This window comes from Colobus angolensis, unplaced genomic scaffold (genome assembly GCF_000951035.1).
Source record: "Colobus angolensis palliatus isolate OR3802 unplaced genomic scaffold, Cang.pa_1.0 Scaffold51, whole genome shotgun sequence".
Lineage (NCBI taxonomy): Eukaryota > Metazoa > Chordata > Mammalia > Primates > Cercopithecidae > Colobus > Colobus angolensis.
This window is the reverse complement of record NW_012118599.1, coordinates 9770733-9788187: the sequence shown is the minus strand read 5'-3', so window position 1 is coordinate 9788187 and position 17455 is coordinate 9770733. Positions and strand designations below refer to the sequence as shown.

Sequence of the window (17455 nt, the reverse complement as noted above, 5' to 3'; positions counted from 1 at the left end):
CCATGCCCGGATAATTTTTGTTATTTTTAGTAGAGACTGGGTTTCGCCATGTTGGCCAGGCTGGTCTCAAACTCCTGACCTCAAGTGATCTGCCCGCCTCAGCCTCCCAAAGTGCTGGGACTACAGGCGCCCACCACCACGCCAAGCTAATTTTTTGTATTTTTAGTAGAGACGGGGTTTCATCATGTTAGCCAGGATGGTCTCGATCTTCTGACCTCGTGATCCGCCCACCTCGGCCTCCCAAAGTGCTGGGATTACAGGCGTGAGCTACTGCTCCTGGCCATGTTATCTTTCTTTTAGGCATCATCAAGGACATTAGGTGACTTATTCTCACGTATCTAAATCCTTCTTTGAACCTTAGGCTTGTCTTCCAGCTCTCTCCTTAAACCCAGTCTCTAAGAATGCATGGCAATGCTTTGCCTCTAAACTCCCTGTATTCAAACTGCAGCCATTTTACCTAATTGGAGGGTTAACATCTCCCTCACTTTCCCCCAAATCCAGCTACATAAAGCCTAGTTTTAGTTTTGAATAATATTTCACACCTAAATTATTTCTTAGAAAGTCGTAAGACACTGGTGTATGCCTTTAAATGTTTATCACTTGGGTCTATTAATAAGTATTTTTTCTGAAATTCCACATTTCAAAGAAGTTAAAAATATGCCAGGAGCTTTAAAGACCACCTTCAAAGTCAATTAGCACCTATAAATTATTATCATCCAGTTACTTGGATAAAAGATTCACCTGATAAATAGTTACATCAATTGTCAAGAAGTACTGTGCTATCAGTATAAAAAGATAAAAGCATTTGGACTTCTTAAGGACATAAAGTATACTTACGCATAAGTATAACGTATGTAAAATGGAATCCTTTGATACACAAAATGTGATATAGAATGATAGTAAATTGATGTCATAAAAAATCTCTACCTAGCTCTTTTAGGTAACAAATTTGGACCACCAGAATAATAACACAGACCGGCCCTTTAAATCTTTTTTTTTTTTTTTTTTTAGACAGAGTCTTGCTCTGTCGCCCAGGCTGGAGTGCAGTGGCGGGATCTCAGCTCACTGCAAGCTCCGCCTCCTGGGTTTACGCCATTCTCCTGCCTCAGCCTCTAGTAGCTGGCCACCTCGCCCGCCTAGTTTTTTGTATTTTTTTGTAGAGACGGGGTTTCACCGTGTTAGCCAGGATGGTCTCGATCTCCTGACCTCGTGATCCGCCCGTCTCGGCCTCCCAAAGTGCTGGGATTACAGGCTTGAGCCATCGCGCCCGGCCTAGCCCTTTAAATCTTAAGTGGGTTTTATCAAGTCTTAGTGGTAGCACTTTCTTTACTTTGGGAATATGTTCTGAAACCTGAATCGAAGTCTGTGGAAAATATGATTCAATATCCAAATCTGTACTTTATTCATGGCCTTTCAGGGAAGTACATACAATTAAAGAAAGGTTAAGTAAAATGAGTTACATCATGGTCGTAACTACCATTTGTAGAACACTTGCAATGAGTCAGGCATTTTATATGCTTTATTTCTCATCTTAATCTTATATAGCAGGCTTGAAAACGTGAATAACAGAGGCAAGGAAAGTTGAAGTAACTTACCCTTCGTCACCTAAGCTAATATGTACCAGAGCCAGGAGTCAAATCCAGTGTTGTCTGGCTCCAAAGCCAGGGTTCATTGGCTATAAAGAAATCACACTCCTGGGTCCCCTCAGTTCCCATCTGATGTGCTCCACGGAACAACCCAAGGGGGAGAATCAGTTCTGTCATTAACTGCTGCTAGCACCACCTGCATCCTCAGGACGCGAGAATGCTGCCTTCATAAGCCACTTCACAAAAACACCCTCTGGAGGAGAGGCGGGTGTAGTAAAAAACATATTTTCTTGGTTTTGTTCAAAGTGTGCCACGCAAAAGGATATGGTAAACGGGGTAACAAAGAGAGCTTTTAAAAACACTGATTCATACTCTGCCCCCTGGAGATTCTGATGTGTCTGCTCTGCAGGTAGGGTCCGAGCATCAGTATTTTTTTAAAGTTTTCTAGATGATTCTAATGGACGGCCACTGAGAACTCCCATCCTAGAAGTTAGGGTGTGTGTGTGTGTGTGTGTGCGTCTATCCACCGAATATGTTATTTTTCTTTGTTCCCATACAACTGATAAAATTTGAAGCACAGGGGCAATAGGTCAGTGGTAAAGACACACAACCAGGGCTCCATTACCTGGGTGGTGTCTTCCATCAGCCCACGAATCTTCTCCACAACATCGTTTCTCCGGTGCTGGCGCAGGGCGCTAATTAGCTGGGCGAGGCTGGCCTCGGGTCCCCGGATGGTCCAGTGCTGCAGAGCTGCGTAGGCCCGCTCGTGGTCGGCTGTGTACCCGTTGGAGAAAGCAGCAACCTCCCTCTCACTGGCATTGCAGAGAAACTGATAGATATCTTTCCACTGGCTTCCCACTTGGGCTGCTACAAGCTTCAGGATGTCGATACCTACACCAGAGAAAACATAAAAAACAAATGAGGGCTTGTAAGGAAAGCTTCTTATCTAAGGCAGCTCTGTTTTAATGAATGAACTAGAAGAGGCATGCTTTCCTATCGCCCTATGTCAAAGGAATGCACTGCCTCCCTTAAGCACTTGGCACAAGCAGCTCATCTTGTGGACTAGCTGGTACCCTCATACAAATTTCACTTCCTGAGTGCAGAATCAGAAGAAAGAGCGATCATGGAATTATAATAAATCAGACCCAAAAAGATGTTTTGAAAGCCAAACCCAAATAAGGTATTCACAGTGATTTCTCTGTTACTATAGTAATCCACCCTTGTTGAAGGAGAGGAGTGGATAAGTTCCAAGATTCCCAGTGGATGCCTGAAGCCATGGATGGTACACAGCCCTTTACACACTATGCATGAATTTCTTTTTCCTTCTTCACAATGTCATGGATAGAAGATTCCTTCTTCTTGTAGATCTTAGCAACCTCAGCATACAATTGGCTTTTTTTTCCTTTTTTTAAAATTATTATTATACTTTAAGTTCTTTTCTTATTAAGTGGGAAACTTTCACATTTTCACTTAAAGAAAGCACTTTATGGCCACTGGCATATCCAAATTGTCAGCATCATTCCTCTCGAGCTTCGGGCCATTATTAAGTAAAATAAGGATGACTTGAACACAGGCACTGTGGTACCAGTACCGAGACAGTCAATCTGATAATCTAGACGGCTACTAAGTGACTCACAGGCAGGTGAGGTCTCCATCATGGATATGCTGGACAAAGGGATGATTCCCTTCCCCAGAAGGACAGAGCAGGATGGTACAGGACCGTGAGATCTGATCACATTACTCAGAATAGTGCATAATCTAAAACTTAACTACTGTACTAAATACAACAGTAACCAAGTAAGTTAGAGGCTCCCATCTAAAAAACATGGTGACTTCATGGCATTTAGAAAAAGGGAAGCTGCAAATTAAAACTGCAATGGACTTTACCCAGCACTGTCTAGGTAAAAGGTGTTCAAATTCTGGCAATGGTGTCCTTTATATCAACTGACAGTATGCTCACCTGTTCCAGGCCAATGGCAGCATGCCTAACTTGTGCTCAAAGTCATGTTCAACAAGCAATTTTCTAATTCATTATTCAGTCTCCCAACTTGACTTGCATAGTTATAATGAAGACAGCAGCCAAAGGGACAGTGTAATAACAATAGCTGTTATCTTCTAGGTATTATGTTAAGGCATTAGCTCACTGAACATCTTTATAAGGCATTAATATTTCAATTACACAGGTAAGAAAAAAAAATACACTTAGAAAAGTTAGGCTACTGGCCCAATATCACAAAGGTAGTTGAGTTGGTTATTGAGCCCGACTGACCAGGTTTGCGATTGAAATCCTGTATGTGTAACCACTATGAAATGTGACAATATTGATGGCACATTCCAAGAGGAAGGAAATGCCTTAGCTTATAAATGACCATGACTGGTTATTCTGACAGACAACTGTCCCCCGTGATTCAATATATTGTTATTCTGGCTCAGCAGTCACTTGAAAACCCAGTGAGTGTGCATTTGTGGTCCCCAGATCTGATGAACAGATGAAATGGTGATGATGAAACTGGTGAATTGCAAAAATCAAATCTCAAGATCCAAAAACTCAGGATAAGCACCTGGCACCAACCCTTCGTGAGGCGAGGCTCTCCCTGAGGAGCTCACTTTGGTGTCTCTCTCTTTACGGCATCTTCTCTCTACAATTACCATCGGCTTTGCCAGGATTTACATGTGGGGTGCATATATCACCCCTATAGTAAGGGCTCTGGTATTTTACTACAACAATGGGTGAGTAAGTCCTCTGAATCAATGTCATGTCTTTTTTTTTTTTTTTTTTAGATGAAGTTTTGCTCTTGCCACCTAGGCTGGAGTGCAATGGCGCAATCTCAGCTCATTGCAACCATAGGCCTCCTGAGTTCAAAGGATTCTCCTGCATCACCCTCCCAAGTAGCTGGGATTACAGACACCTGCCACCACACCTAGCTAATTTTTGTATTTTTGGTAGAGATGAGGTTTCATTGTGTTGGCCAGGCTGGTCTCGAACTCCTGACCTCAGGTGATCTGCCTGCCTTGGCCTCCCAAAGTGCTGGGATTACAGGTGTGATCCACTGTACCTGGCCAATATCATGTCTTTGAATGAGGCCATGCTCACTTGCCCTGATAACATAGCTGTTATAGTTAACAATATCTTAAAAATATTTACTACTTAGTAAAAAAATATGGTCACATTCCCAAGTGAGGCTTAGGAGAGAAAGGAAAAAAGAAGAATAAAGAGGGGCTTACTGTTCTGATTTCTCAATCAAAGGTTTCCTAGAAAAAAAAATTTTTTTTGCATCCATCAGTTGTTGAGGAAAATATTTATAAAATGAGCTATCAATTATTGCCAATAAAAACAATAATAATTATAAAAGTTTCTGTAAAAATGAAGGACACTGTGGCTCCTCAACATGCATTCTTACTCTGCCAAGCAATCCTGTTGAGGCAGATGATGTGGAAGACTGTATACACATCCTGAACCAATCCACTGAAAATGGTTTTCAAAAATAAGTTCCTAGTAGAAGGCTGTTTTCTTGTCAACTATAAAAGTAGAATGCTGGCTGGGTAGGGTGGCTCACACCTGTAATGCATCACTTTGGGAGGTTGAGGCAGGTGGATCACTTGAGTCCAGGAGTTCGAGACCATCCTGGGCAACATGGTGAAAATCCATTTCTACAAAAAATACAAAAATTAGCCGGGTGTGGTGGCATAGGCCTATAGTCCCAGCTACTTGGGAGACTGAGGTGGGAGGATTGCTTGAGCCCCAGAGATAGAGGTTGCAGTGAGCCAAGATTACACAATTGTACTCCAGTCTGGGCAAGAGAGGGAGACTCTATCTAAAAAAAAAAAAAAAAATGTAGAATGCCACAAAAAATAAAAAAAAGGACGCCACAAATTGAGTCATTACTGTACTTCTCACAGTTTTCCCTGGCAGTGTGACGTTACTTGAACCAATTGCTTTTCAGTTTTCTGAGCAACGTTTAGTCAGATACAGAGTTTTTGATTTCAAGCAAATAGACTCCTCAGAAAACCCATATCCGATTTAAAACCCTGCAGGTAGCTTTAAGGAATAAGCCAGCTCTTTGTGTTTGATGTGGTAGACTCTTCCAAACACCAAAAGTCTTGTTAGTCCCTGAATCTTAATTTAGATCAATTTGACTAAGGCCCACAGTGTCTTACATGAAAACATGACCGCATTTTCTGGTAAGTAGGACCATTGCTTAAATCCTCATAATGCCAATGACAGTGGCTTTGGGCAAACCTCTAACTGTCATGTCCATTTCCTCATGTGTACAATGGAGAAACTCACTAGAGTCACTGGGGATAAGCTGATTAACATTTTCTATAGAGTTAATTTATTTTTGGAAGTGTGCCCATCATTATGAAAGCTCCATATATGGAGCACTAAACTTAAGGCTCAATACATTTCAGATGCAAATACATGGCCTTTACGAAGTAATTACAGAGTTTAAAAGGTTTAAGTTTAACAACCACTCCTTCTTCCAAAACCCAGTACTGTATTTATCCTTTTTTAAGGCACAAAATAAAGAAAGAAGAAAAAAAAACCCCACAAAGAAGAGATACAATGAGATTTCCCATAAACTAAAATGGACTGGAAGCTAAATTTAAGGTCTACAAATCAGGTTTCATCTTGTTCTCTCTCTCAACTAGATTCTCTACTATGAAAACATGAGGTCAACTCTATGAACTGACTGGGGTCGCCAATGTTCTTTACTGCTGTCCTCTCCCTCCATGGAGTTGATAAATCAAAGATAAATCAATGACTCCCTCAGGGGATACCAACCTTTTAGTATAGCACATGATCACAAAACCCCAGTGAGGAGACCAGATTGGGGCTTTGAATGCCTTCTTTGTTTAGGAAAAAGTGTTAGGCAAAAGAAAACAATCAACTACACAGAAAAACAGGAGGATGATTTGCCAAATTGAGATAGTTACCTCTTTGGGGAGGGGAAGGAGCACAGAAGGGATTTCAAAGGTATTCAAAAAGTTCTGTTTCCTAGGCTAGACAGTGGAGAAATGGGTTTTCTTTTCGTGTTATTACTTTTATTTGAGATTTATTTTACTATTCCTTTTTAAACTGTTTATATAACATACACATATATAAGATGTGTTTATATATACTTTATACATACACACGATTAAGTGTTCAATTTTGTTGGCAAGGAAATTGCATGCAGAGGGGTTGGTGACTAGTCCAGGTCACCCACCCAGTTAGTGGTGCCTCAATAGTGGTTAACAGGGAATATGATGTAGTGGAGGAATATTATTATTTGCTGGAATTACTCTACTTAGGAATGGCCATCCAGCCTAGGATGAATGCACTCAAGGCTGGCCACAGTGTGTGTGCTGCCTCCTGGTCTGTTATTATTGACCAAGTATATGTTGGTGCAAAAGCAATCGCGGGCTGGGCGGGTGGCTTATGCCTGTAATTCTTTGGGAGGATAAGGTGAGTGGATCCCTTGATTCAGGAGTTCATGACCAACCTGGCCAACATAGCGAAACCCTGTCTCTACTAAAAATACAAAAAATTAGCCAGGTGTGGTGGTGCACACCTGTAATCCCAGCTACTCAGGAGGCTGAGGCAGGAGAATCGCTTGAACCTGAGAGACAGAGGTTGTAGTGAGCCAGGATTGTACCACTGCACTCCAGCTTAAGCAACAGAGTAAAACTCTGTCTCAAAAAAAAGTAATTGTGTTTTTTTTTTTTGGTCACCAAAATGGCAAAGACCACAGTAACTTTCGCACCACCTAATAGACACTGGAACAGCTTCCCCAGGGACTTTATTTCTTTTCTTGTGATCTTGGCTCACTGCAGCCTCCGCCTCCTGGGTTCAAGAGATTCTCCCACCTCAGCCTCCCTAGTACCTGGGACTACAGGTGCGCACCACCATGCCCGGATAATTTTTGTTATTTTTAGTAGAGACTGGGTTTCGCCATGTTGGCCAGGCTGGTCTCAAACTCCTGACCTCAAGTGATCTGCCCACCTCAGCCTCCCAAAGTGCTGGGGCTACAGGCGTGAGCCACCGCACCCTTTATTTCCTTTCTTTAAATCTATGATACCCTAAAAGAAAGAGAAAAAGAGAGAGAAAGAGAGAAGTCAGCAAACTTTTCCTGTAAGGACAGCAGTAAATATTTGAGGCTCTGAAAACCATACAGTCTCTGTCATGACTCCCCATCTCTGTTGGAGCATGAAAGCAGCCACCAACACCACAAATGAATGTGGCAGTGTTCTAATAAAACTCGATTTACAAAAAAAGTAGGCTGGATATGGCCCACGGGCTGTAGTTCTCCAGCCCCTGCAATTACAGCAATTTAAAGAGACCTTGGGTAGGACTGTCAAATAGCATAAAGATTTAGAAAAGCATTTCATTAAAAGAAAAGAAACCACACTCAGAACACAATGAAAGTTCCCAACCCAATTATTAACCTCAATGTGAAATGACAGTGACATGGAGACCACTCTCTGCTTGGCAGGATGCCCAGTCATCTGTCCCATTGGAGTTCCTAGGGTTTTCATCAAAATTGGTGACAGTTGCTGTGTTGAATTGATCTAAATTGTTTAACTGGATGTGGTGCCAAGTGCCTTTTTCTTACGTTGAAAAGTAGCACAACCCTCAACCCACTGAAGGGCTGATAGACAGGGGCATAGAACACCACGCTGCCTTTTTTTTTTTTTTTTTTGTGAGACAGAGTCTCACTCAGTCACCCAGGCTGGACTGGAGTGCAGTGGTGCAATCTTGGCTCACTGCAACCCCCACCTCCTGGGTTCAAGAGATTCTCCAGCCTCAGGCTCCCGAGTAGCTAGAACTACAGGTGTGCACCACCACGCCCAGCTAATTTTTGTATTTTTAGTAGAGACAGGGTTTCATCATGTTGGCCAGACTGGTCTCGATCTCCTGGCCCCAAGTGATCCACCTGCCTAGACTTCCTAAAATGCTGGGATTACGGGTGTGAGCCACCATGCCCTGCCAACATTGCCTTTTCCCTTGGTGCCAGATCCTGGAGTTCTGGAGAATGGATGAAGTTTCTGGGGAGGTCATCAAAGGAGTCAAGCCCTATATATCCGAGGCTGTACTAGCCAGGAACTGTCTGAGAAGGTGGCCCTGGCCCCTGGAGAAAAGTACGAGGATGGGAAGGATTAGGTAGTGGGAAGATCATCGGTAGTAGTTGCAAGACATGGTTTCAAATTCCAGCTTTGTGACTTGTTAGTTGCATGACCCTGGGCAAATGGCAACCTCTCAGATTTCACTTTTCACTTAAGTGAAATAGAAACACCACCTCTTATCTGGTAGAGTGGTTAAGCAGATTTATGCGATCAAGCATTAAAGACTCCTAGGGTGGCACGTCAGTACAGTTCAGCTCTCCTTCCCCTGCCCCTCCATTTCTGCCTGGACAAGTGTCACTGGGCCAATGAACCTAAAAGATGGGAAGGGTTCTGTATAAACACAGGTTTTAGCACTGGGATTACTGGTGCTAAACAATGGAGCCAAGCACCAGGCTCCCAGCATCCTGTATTTCTTGGAACCTCACACGTACACGTTAGGAGATCACTGAAGTCATCCACAGGAGGGGAAATGTGGAAGGAAAAATGCTGCTGCTACCCCCTCTGCCACATGCAGGCCATCACAGCCATACTCAATGGCTTCTTCCAAGTGAGCTGGTACTGACCTGATCCTCAGCAGAAGAGCTCAAGAACTGAGGTATGGGCTGATAAACTGGGTTTTTATGGAAGAAACGGCAATTTCCAGTGCAGTACAAAATCTTGAATTACACATTATCTGGGGGACAATCCTAATTTGAAGCTCATTTTTTAAAAGCTGAATATCAGCTTCAGGATGCGAAAATGGGTTCCTTCTCTTTTAATAAAAACCCAAATTGACCTTTATAACTAGAGAAAATATGAAGGCTGTTTTCCTTGTGGAGATAAATATCTGAAATGAATGTCATCACTGAGAACCCATATCAAGGCCTTCCTTGGAAGAAGTATAAAGGACAGTGCAGACAAAGCCGGAGGAAGCAAAGGCTGCCCGGAACTACACAACATAGCACTCAGTTTCATGCTGCACAACCACGCTTCATGCAGAATGGGTGCATCTAAGAGATAGGTTTATAAACTTTCTGATGGTATCAAACTCATCCTATAAAAAGATTCAAGCACCCCCAATACACTTCGTTACATGTAATATCAGTTCTCATTATTCTTCTAGAAAAAGAGTTGTAAAGGGATAAATAAGGAGAAAATTCCCAGGGAGGCAATTAATACACAACCTCCTCCCAGGACAGATGACTCCACAGTCATCCCTGTGCCAGTTTCTCAACACACACAGCAGTCTCCTGAGATGTACACATGGAAGATGGGAGACAGGAACTCAAGACAACCTCCCTTCTAACATCCCCCCAAACCTCCTCAAAAGACATGCTCCTCGTAGGCAAGCACTATGTCCATAACCTTACAAGCTGCAGATACAGGGACAAAGATGGCCACAGCACACGCAGCAAATATACAAAGCAACATATGTCAAAGTCAGAAATTGGAATAAAAGCCTGGCTTTAACATTACTGGAATTGATGTTCCACATACAATGGTCATGTCCTCAAAGGTGCCTTTGAGGACAAGCCCAAGTCCACACTGCTTTGACTAACAGTATCCCCAGAACTTACCAGAGGAACACCACAAATATCTTGGGATGAATGAATGACAGCCTTTTATTTTTTTGTCATCTCTATCCTCTTAACTGAGTTTTCTCACCACCTGTCATCTCATCAGCTTCTGTAACCTAAGCCACTGAGAACCTGAGTGGCCCCAGGCCCACACACACCCTAGCCTTGTGGCCCTGCCAGATCTCCAGCCTCTACAATAATGAGAAGAAAGGACAACGGTTCTATGGTGTTCTGTGCTCATCAATGGGTGAAACCTGGGCTCCCAGGAACCGCATTCTTGTACAAGGGCCTCTCCCTCTGCCAGTGCCCTCTTCTTCCCATTGAGAGTGATCCACTGCGTCCACTTGAGTGGTCAAAGCTCACAAGCGGGAAAGTTCTCCCAGATCCTCCCACTGCAGCAGAATCCTTCTGCTGAGATCAGCTGTCCAAGCTGTGGTCTCTCCGGCCTAATAACAGAGTAAGTGTTCCTAAAAGCAACATACCCACATGTACCTGTGATTCATAGTAACCAGTATACCATAGCATGGTTAAAAATTTGTGTACCAACAGCAGTAACTTCCAATACGTCCACTACAGAGGAAACTGCTTTATTAGTGCTGAGAACTATGTATGCCCCAGGTTAAAAATAGTCCTTTCCTAATGAGGTGTAAAAGTTAGAAGATCTGTTTAGATTTTACTTTAGCTGCAAAAAAATTTTTTCTGAAGCAGAATTTATCACTATCTGGTTGAAGGTTTAATAGACAATAACCGTAAGCTCAGATGAACCTTGGCGACTATTAAGAAAGAAAAAGAAAAAGAAAAAACAAAAAACACTGTGCAAAGATCTCTTGAAGTAAATGGACAACGTGTTTTCCAATGATAGACTATCAAAACAGTAGACAATTTTCCAAATGGAAGAAATATCACTGATACTGCGAGGAAAACGAACAATCTTTTATTTCATTCCACTGGGCAAAAAACAAAACAAAAACATCCCTCCTTCCTCTTTATCTTAGTCTCTTTTTGAAGCTATGCCAAATACCTGAAGCTGTTAACTTATTCACTCAACAAAAATTTCTTGAGCATCTATCTACTTTGTGCCAGACACTTTTCTAGGTACAGGCACTTTTCATGGCAGTGAACAAATGCCAAGTGAAACAAAATCCCTTTCTTTGTGAAGGCTACGTTCCATTGTGGGGAAGTAATAAAACATAAACGGTGTTAGATAGGGAGGAGAGCTAAGGAGAACAACAAAGCAGGGAAAGAGGATAGGGTAGAAGGTGATGGGGCTGTCACATCTAAGAGAAGCCTCATAGAGGTAGCATCAAGCCCTTAATGGAGAAAGTTGTGCAGATTATCTGCGGAAAGAGGGTTCTGGGCAAAGGGAGCAGCAGGTGCAATGGCAGGAAGGGTATTGGCATGGACAAGATGGAGCAGGAAGGCTGGCATGGCTGGAGCAAGTGGGCCAGGCAGCGGGACCAGTAGGAGTCATAGAGAGAGAAAAAATTGGAGTTGGGAGAGTGCATATCACATCTGGCCTTTAAGCTGCTACTCTGCATTCAATAGAAAGTCACTGGAGACCTTGGGGAGAGAAATGACTCAATCTGACTTTACATTTAAATGATATCATTCCAGGTGTTGGGTCAAGAATACACTGAAGAGGACCCAGATAAAAATGGAGCAACCAGTTAGAGGCCACAACAGTAATCCAGCAGAGGTAATAATGGTCTGGGCCAAAGTGGTGTCCGTGGAGGTGATGGGAGATGGTGGACTTCTGCATGTATTTTGAAGGTAGAGCTGACAGACAGGATTTGCTAATGAGTCAAATATGGGGCGAGAATGTAATAAGGGAATCAAGGATGCTAAGGTTTCGGCCTGAGCAAGTGGAAGGCAGGGGACCACTTTCTGTGATGGGCAATTGATGTGGAGGTATGGTTTGGAATTTGGTGTTAGACATCTTAAGCATGAGGTGCCCGTTAAACATCTGGGTCTGTCAAGCAGGCAGGAGCATATTTCTATAGTGAGTTCAGGTAAAAGATCCAGGCTGGAATATGCACTTGGGAATTACCAGCAGATAGATGGTATTTAAAGTTGTGGGTTACCAAGGGAGAGAGTGTGTACATTGAAAAGAGGTGCAAGCACTGAGTCCTGGAGCTCTCCACTGTTTAGAGGTCAGGAAATGAGGAGGAACACGCCATGGAGACAGAAAAGAAACAGCCCAAGATGGAGGAGAAAAACCAGGACAATGTGGTGTTTTGGAGGCAAAGGGAAGAAAATGTTTCAAGGAAAAGGGAGGTAAGAGTGTCAATTGCTGCCCAATAGGCCAAGCAGAGGAAAACTGAGAACTGAAAAGTGGCGTTAGAATCATGTTGTCAGACTCTATGGAAAAAAGGTGAGACTGCGGGTGAAAGATCGCCATATTTACTAATTCTAAGACATCTGAATGTATATTTTAATCAATGCCTTTTCACAGTTTGTTGCTAGTGTCTCCTTTTTCTCCTTAGTGGTGTATAAAAGAGTGGTATGTCTCACAATTAACTGTGTCTCAGATTTGGTGAAATATAGTAAGAGGTCTTTTTTACTTATACATTTGAATTCACCTATTCGTTAAAATTTGACACATCATCAATAAGCCTAATATGTCAAATTCTATACATACATTGCAATGTTAACCACCAATTACTCGTGAAGAACATCAGCAGAATTCCAGAAATTCCTCTTCTTCTGCAAAATCTGCTTATGTAATACCTGACCAGGTTGACTCAAGGACATACATTTTTAGATGTAATTTTTCTATTTGTATTTGAGTCCTACGTGGGGGAAATGCTGATTGGCTTTTCAATATCCCAAACAGCTTAAATTTAAGAGCTGTTAGTTAAAACAGAGAGTGAAATATACATTTTAAAAATAAATACCTTAGGTCGGGCACAGTGGTTCACACCTGTAATCCCAGCACTTTGGGAGACCAAGAGGTCAGGAGTTTGAGACCAGTCTAGCTAACATGGCAAAACCCCGTCTCTACTAAAAATACAAAAATTAGCCGGGCATGGTGGTCCCAGATACTCAGGAGGCTGAGGCAGGAGAATCACTTGAACCTGGGAGGCAGAGGTTGCAGTGAGCCTAGATCACGCCACTGCACTCCAGCCTAGGCGACAGAGCAAGACTCCATCTCAAAAAATAACAAATTAATTAATTAATAGCTTCACCCTAAAGGCTAGAGAACAAAGTCACTAGAGGGCGGGTCTGAGGAGAATAACAGTCTCTGACTCCCAAAGTCAAAGGCCATGCCTCTGGCCACCTTGTGCATAAGATAATGCTTTTTAGAATACAACCATAAGAGGCTTTTTTTCCTGCCAACAGTTTTGTGTGCTTTATAATCCTCAAACACCCTAAGAGGTTAAAGAGAAAGGTGCTGTTTTCTGGAAATGGCATTCCTGGACTCAGAGGTGGAAAAGGCAGTGGGATGGGGGTGGGGGTGAGAACAGTCCAACCCCGCTGCTGGAAAATGACTGCGGCCATCAGCCTGGAGCTGGAACACTAGGACACAGCAGCCTCTTAAAGGGAATAACCTGCTCCTTTCAGCCTGGCTTCCTGCTGTTTACACTTCAAGCCTACTTCCCATAGGAAATTCGGGCTGACAGACAGGATGACTGTCTGGAATTTTTAGTCAAAAAGTCTACCTGGCAAAGAAAGCTTCTTTGGTTGCAGCAACTGCTGCTGCTGTTGTCACTGCTGTCTGGTGCTGAGAAAAACATCAAGTTCAATAGAAGTGAGCTCAGATTAGAAGGACTCCATTACCTCTGACTTGAAACAGCCTCTATTTCTTAAAACAGCCTTGTAGAGCCTTCAGCCATTGGGTGTCTAGCTTTAGAATTTTTCTATTTCAAGTAATTTATGAACAAGTAGGAAATCTGAGCGATTTCTACAGAGGAAAATTTACTGCTGATGACAATTTTGTAGGCGTTTTATTTCAGAACAAGCTGGGCTTTGCTAAGGTAAATAATTTTTTTCTTGTTTGAACACAGTTTTGTTTTGTTTTGTTTTTTAAATCAACCACAAAAGGTTAGACCTTTCTAGCACCAAGTAATTTATGGGAAAATGTAGATTCTGATCATTAAGGGACAGTGTCTAGCGTCAGATCAGTGCCTGACTTTAAAACCTGGCACTGCTACTTCCTAGCTATGTGACCTTGTGGAAGTTACTCTTCAAACCTCAGTTTCCCCATCTGTTAAAATAGGAATAGTAGTGGCCTTCCTTATAGGGTTATGAAAATGGAGTTGATATTTATAAAAACTTAGAACAGGACATGGCACTCAGGAAGCATATCAATCTTTGTTAAAGAAAAGTAGAATGTGAAAACAATGTAGCAGAAGGAGCCTTTCCTATAAAGGTTAAAAATGTATATCATAGTAATCACATTTTATGTCATCTTTGCATTCCAAGTCACTTCCTGATCTTGCCTATGCTGGTAGTAACAAACACCCCATAACTTCATTTTAAGCAAAACCAAAGTGGCAAAGTGCTAACATAACATATCATCCCTAACACACTTGATTTGTTCATTTCCAAACACTGCATATGGTGGTTTTAATGATTCAGATGAAAGTTTTCTTAAGCTATTCCTGATACTTGATTGAAGAGTTTATTAATATTGTTCAAATATATCCACAGCACAGCTTACAGTTGATCGACTTCTGTCACCTAACCACTGAAACCTCTAGGAAATCTTTGTATAAGAACCATGCAATTCCACTCCTACAATTGCATGGCATTGCCAATGTACTCCCACTATTGGACTGGCCCTTACTACTTACCCTAGAAAGAGGGAGAAGTCTGCAGGGTTCTGAGTCTGGGAGAAGGGTTTTGTTCACAACCCCCAATAAAGACAAATTCTCCCCCATTTGACCAATCCTAAAAAAGGAATCACACTTGGGGAAGGAAGGAAACATTTTTTTCTAAGCCTGTGGTTGGGATTCATAGGAACTTAGAACTCTGAACTGGGCTGTTACTGAGTAAAACCATTTTTGCTGGTTTGCTAGGGAAAGAGGGATGTTATGATTTGCTTTGCTTGAGTAGTACATTGTGGATCAGAGATAGAATGGAAGAAATAAAAAATGTTATAACCAGAAACTCAAGTCCTAAAATATAACTTAATTCAGTATATAAATAAGTATGCTAAGCAAATTATGTCTTGGTTGTTAAGCAGTGTTATTTCCCCAAAGAACAGTCTTTACATTCAAATTGAGACATCAAAGTTATGCTAATAAGAGGTTCGACCACCAAGCCAGCTGGTCTGTACTTTAACTTAGTATTTGAATTTCAATCCTAAAATACAGAAGGGGTTGGTTGTAGGTTGTTTTCAATGGCAAGTTTCAGTTTTTGCATCTCCGAAGAGAAGGATTTTAAGATGAAAAGAGACATTACAAATATTTGAATCCAAGACCTTTATCATTAAGGTGAGCAAAATCAGGCCTACGGGGTCCTTCCCTCTGTACAGCTTCCCTCCCGAGCCAATGCTGCCCCACTCCACACATCTCCCAATGAGCAGGTTTGCTTTTTCACTGGTACACAGAATATTCCCTTCTATCGCCTCCCAAGGCTGCACCCATCAACTTAGCACCCATCCTACAAGAGCAGACCCGTGTGAGTAAATTTCCTTCCTTCCAGCCTCTAATATTGTTAGAGTCAGACTACCCATGCCACAGTCTGATTTTCTTTTTTCTTTTTTTTCTTTTTTTTTTTTTGTTGAGATGAAGTCTCATTCTGTCACCCAGGCTGGAGTGCAGTAGTGAGATCTTGGCTCACTGTAACCTCTGCCTCCCAGGTTCCAGTGGTTCTCCTGCCTCAGCCTCCTGAGTAGCTGCGACTAGAGGCACGCACCATCACGCCCAGCTAATTTTTGTATTTTTTAGTAGAGATGGGGTTTCACCATGTTGGCCAGGCTGTTCTCGAACTCCTGACCTCAAGTGATCAGGCCCCAGCCTCCCAAAGTGCTGGGATTATAGGCGTGAGTCACCACACCTGGCCTCACACTCTGATTTTCTTTTCCACTCTTATACTGGTCAATCTTTAAGGCATTTTACAGTAAAAGTTCCTAGTGCAGTTGTTGCCTCTGCAACCACTTTTTCTGGCCTATGTGACTCATTACAAATTTTGACCCTAGACAGATTTCTACTTGGGTTGAAAATCAGATATAATGTCCCTCCGCCTGACCTCAGCTCTCCATGAATGCTTCAGTATGGCTCATCTCCCTGACCTTGTGGGGAAGAAAAAGGGGCAACCAACCTGGAAATGTTATCAATGCTACATATTATATCAATCTGCATAGACATCCCATGAGATAGGAGTCACACCCACATTACAGGTGAGACACAGGCTTGGTACCATGGCATAGACAGGACTGATATTAAAAACTCAAGTATATCTGACGCATGAGCCCTCACCTTTCACTGCACTATGCTGCCTCCCAGGGTGAAGTAAACAATTATCAACCCCATCTTTCTGAATCTTGGTTGCTTCTTTGAATATAAATCTCTTGAATATGTCTCTCCATCAACCCCCACTCCTCATCATGGGGTCCTAGAAAGGGAAACAAGTAGAAATTGTGGAGAAATATGTTGCAACAGTGTATTTGTGATGGTCTAGGTTTCAAGTGTCTGTCCACACCTCTCCTCCTCCTTCACCAAAGGATGGAAGGGTAAGAGTGAGATGCAGTGTATGTACTAGTTCCCAGCTCCGGATCCAAAGCCATATGCCTGAGAGCCAGTCCCGGCTCACCACTGACTCGTGGTGTGGCCTTAGTCAACTTACTTGATCTTTCTGTGCCACTGCTCCTCATGTGTAAAATTGGCATGATCCTGACATCATAAGGTTATTCTGAGAATTCAACAAGAATATATATATAAATCCCACAGAACCGTGCCTGGCACATCATAAGCATTCAGCAAACAGGAAGTATTATTCTCTCCCTTCCGTCACCAATAATAAGGCTCTTCTAGAGGAACTTTCTTATAGATTTTCAAGTAAAACTGAGTTAAAGTCAGAGAATGTCAAAAGCAGCCAGAAAGGTGCTCAAGTCTCTAAGAGGGTTCAAGGAAAGGAGACATGAAGAAGAATACCTTTGTCTCTTCAAGAGAAAGGTGGGAAGGTTTCATGCATGTTGAAAGAGTTTAAGAATTTCTTTAAGTTGCTTTCACCTGGAGCCAAGATCGCCTAATTTATCTCACAGCC

At 42.4% G+C, this 17455-nt stretch overlaps 1 protein-coding gene across 1 annotated transcript in view; it reads right to left on the bottom strand.

The window, feature by feature from the left end:
* TNFRSF21 (tumor necrosis factor receptor superfamily, member 21) overlaps positions 1–17455 on the bottom strand; it is a 74240-nt gene that overhangs the window by 20409 nt on the left and 36376 nt on the right. The window contains exon 4 of the mRNA XM_011960273.1: positions 2212–2477. Coding sequence (XP_011815663.1) covers positions 2212–2477 — 266 coding nt within the window. The remainder of the gene's footprint in view (positions 1–2211; positions 2478–17455) is intronic.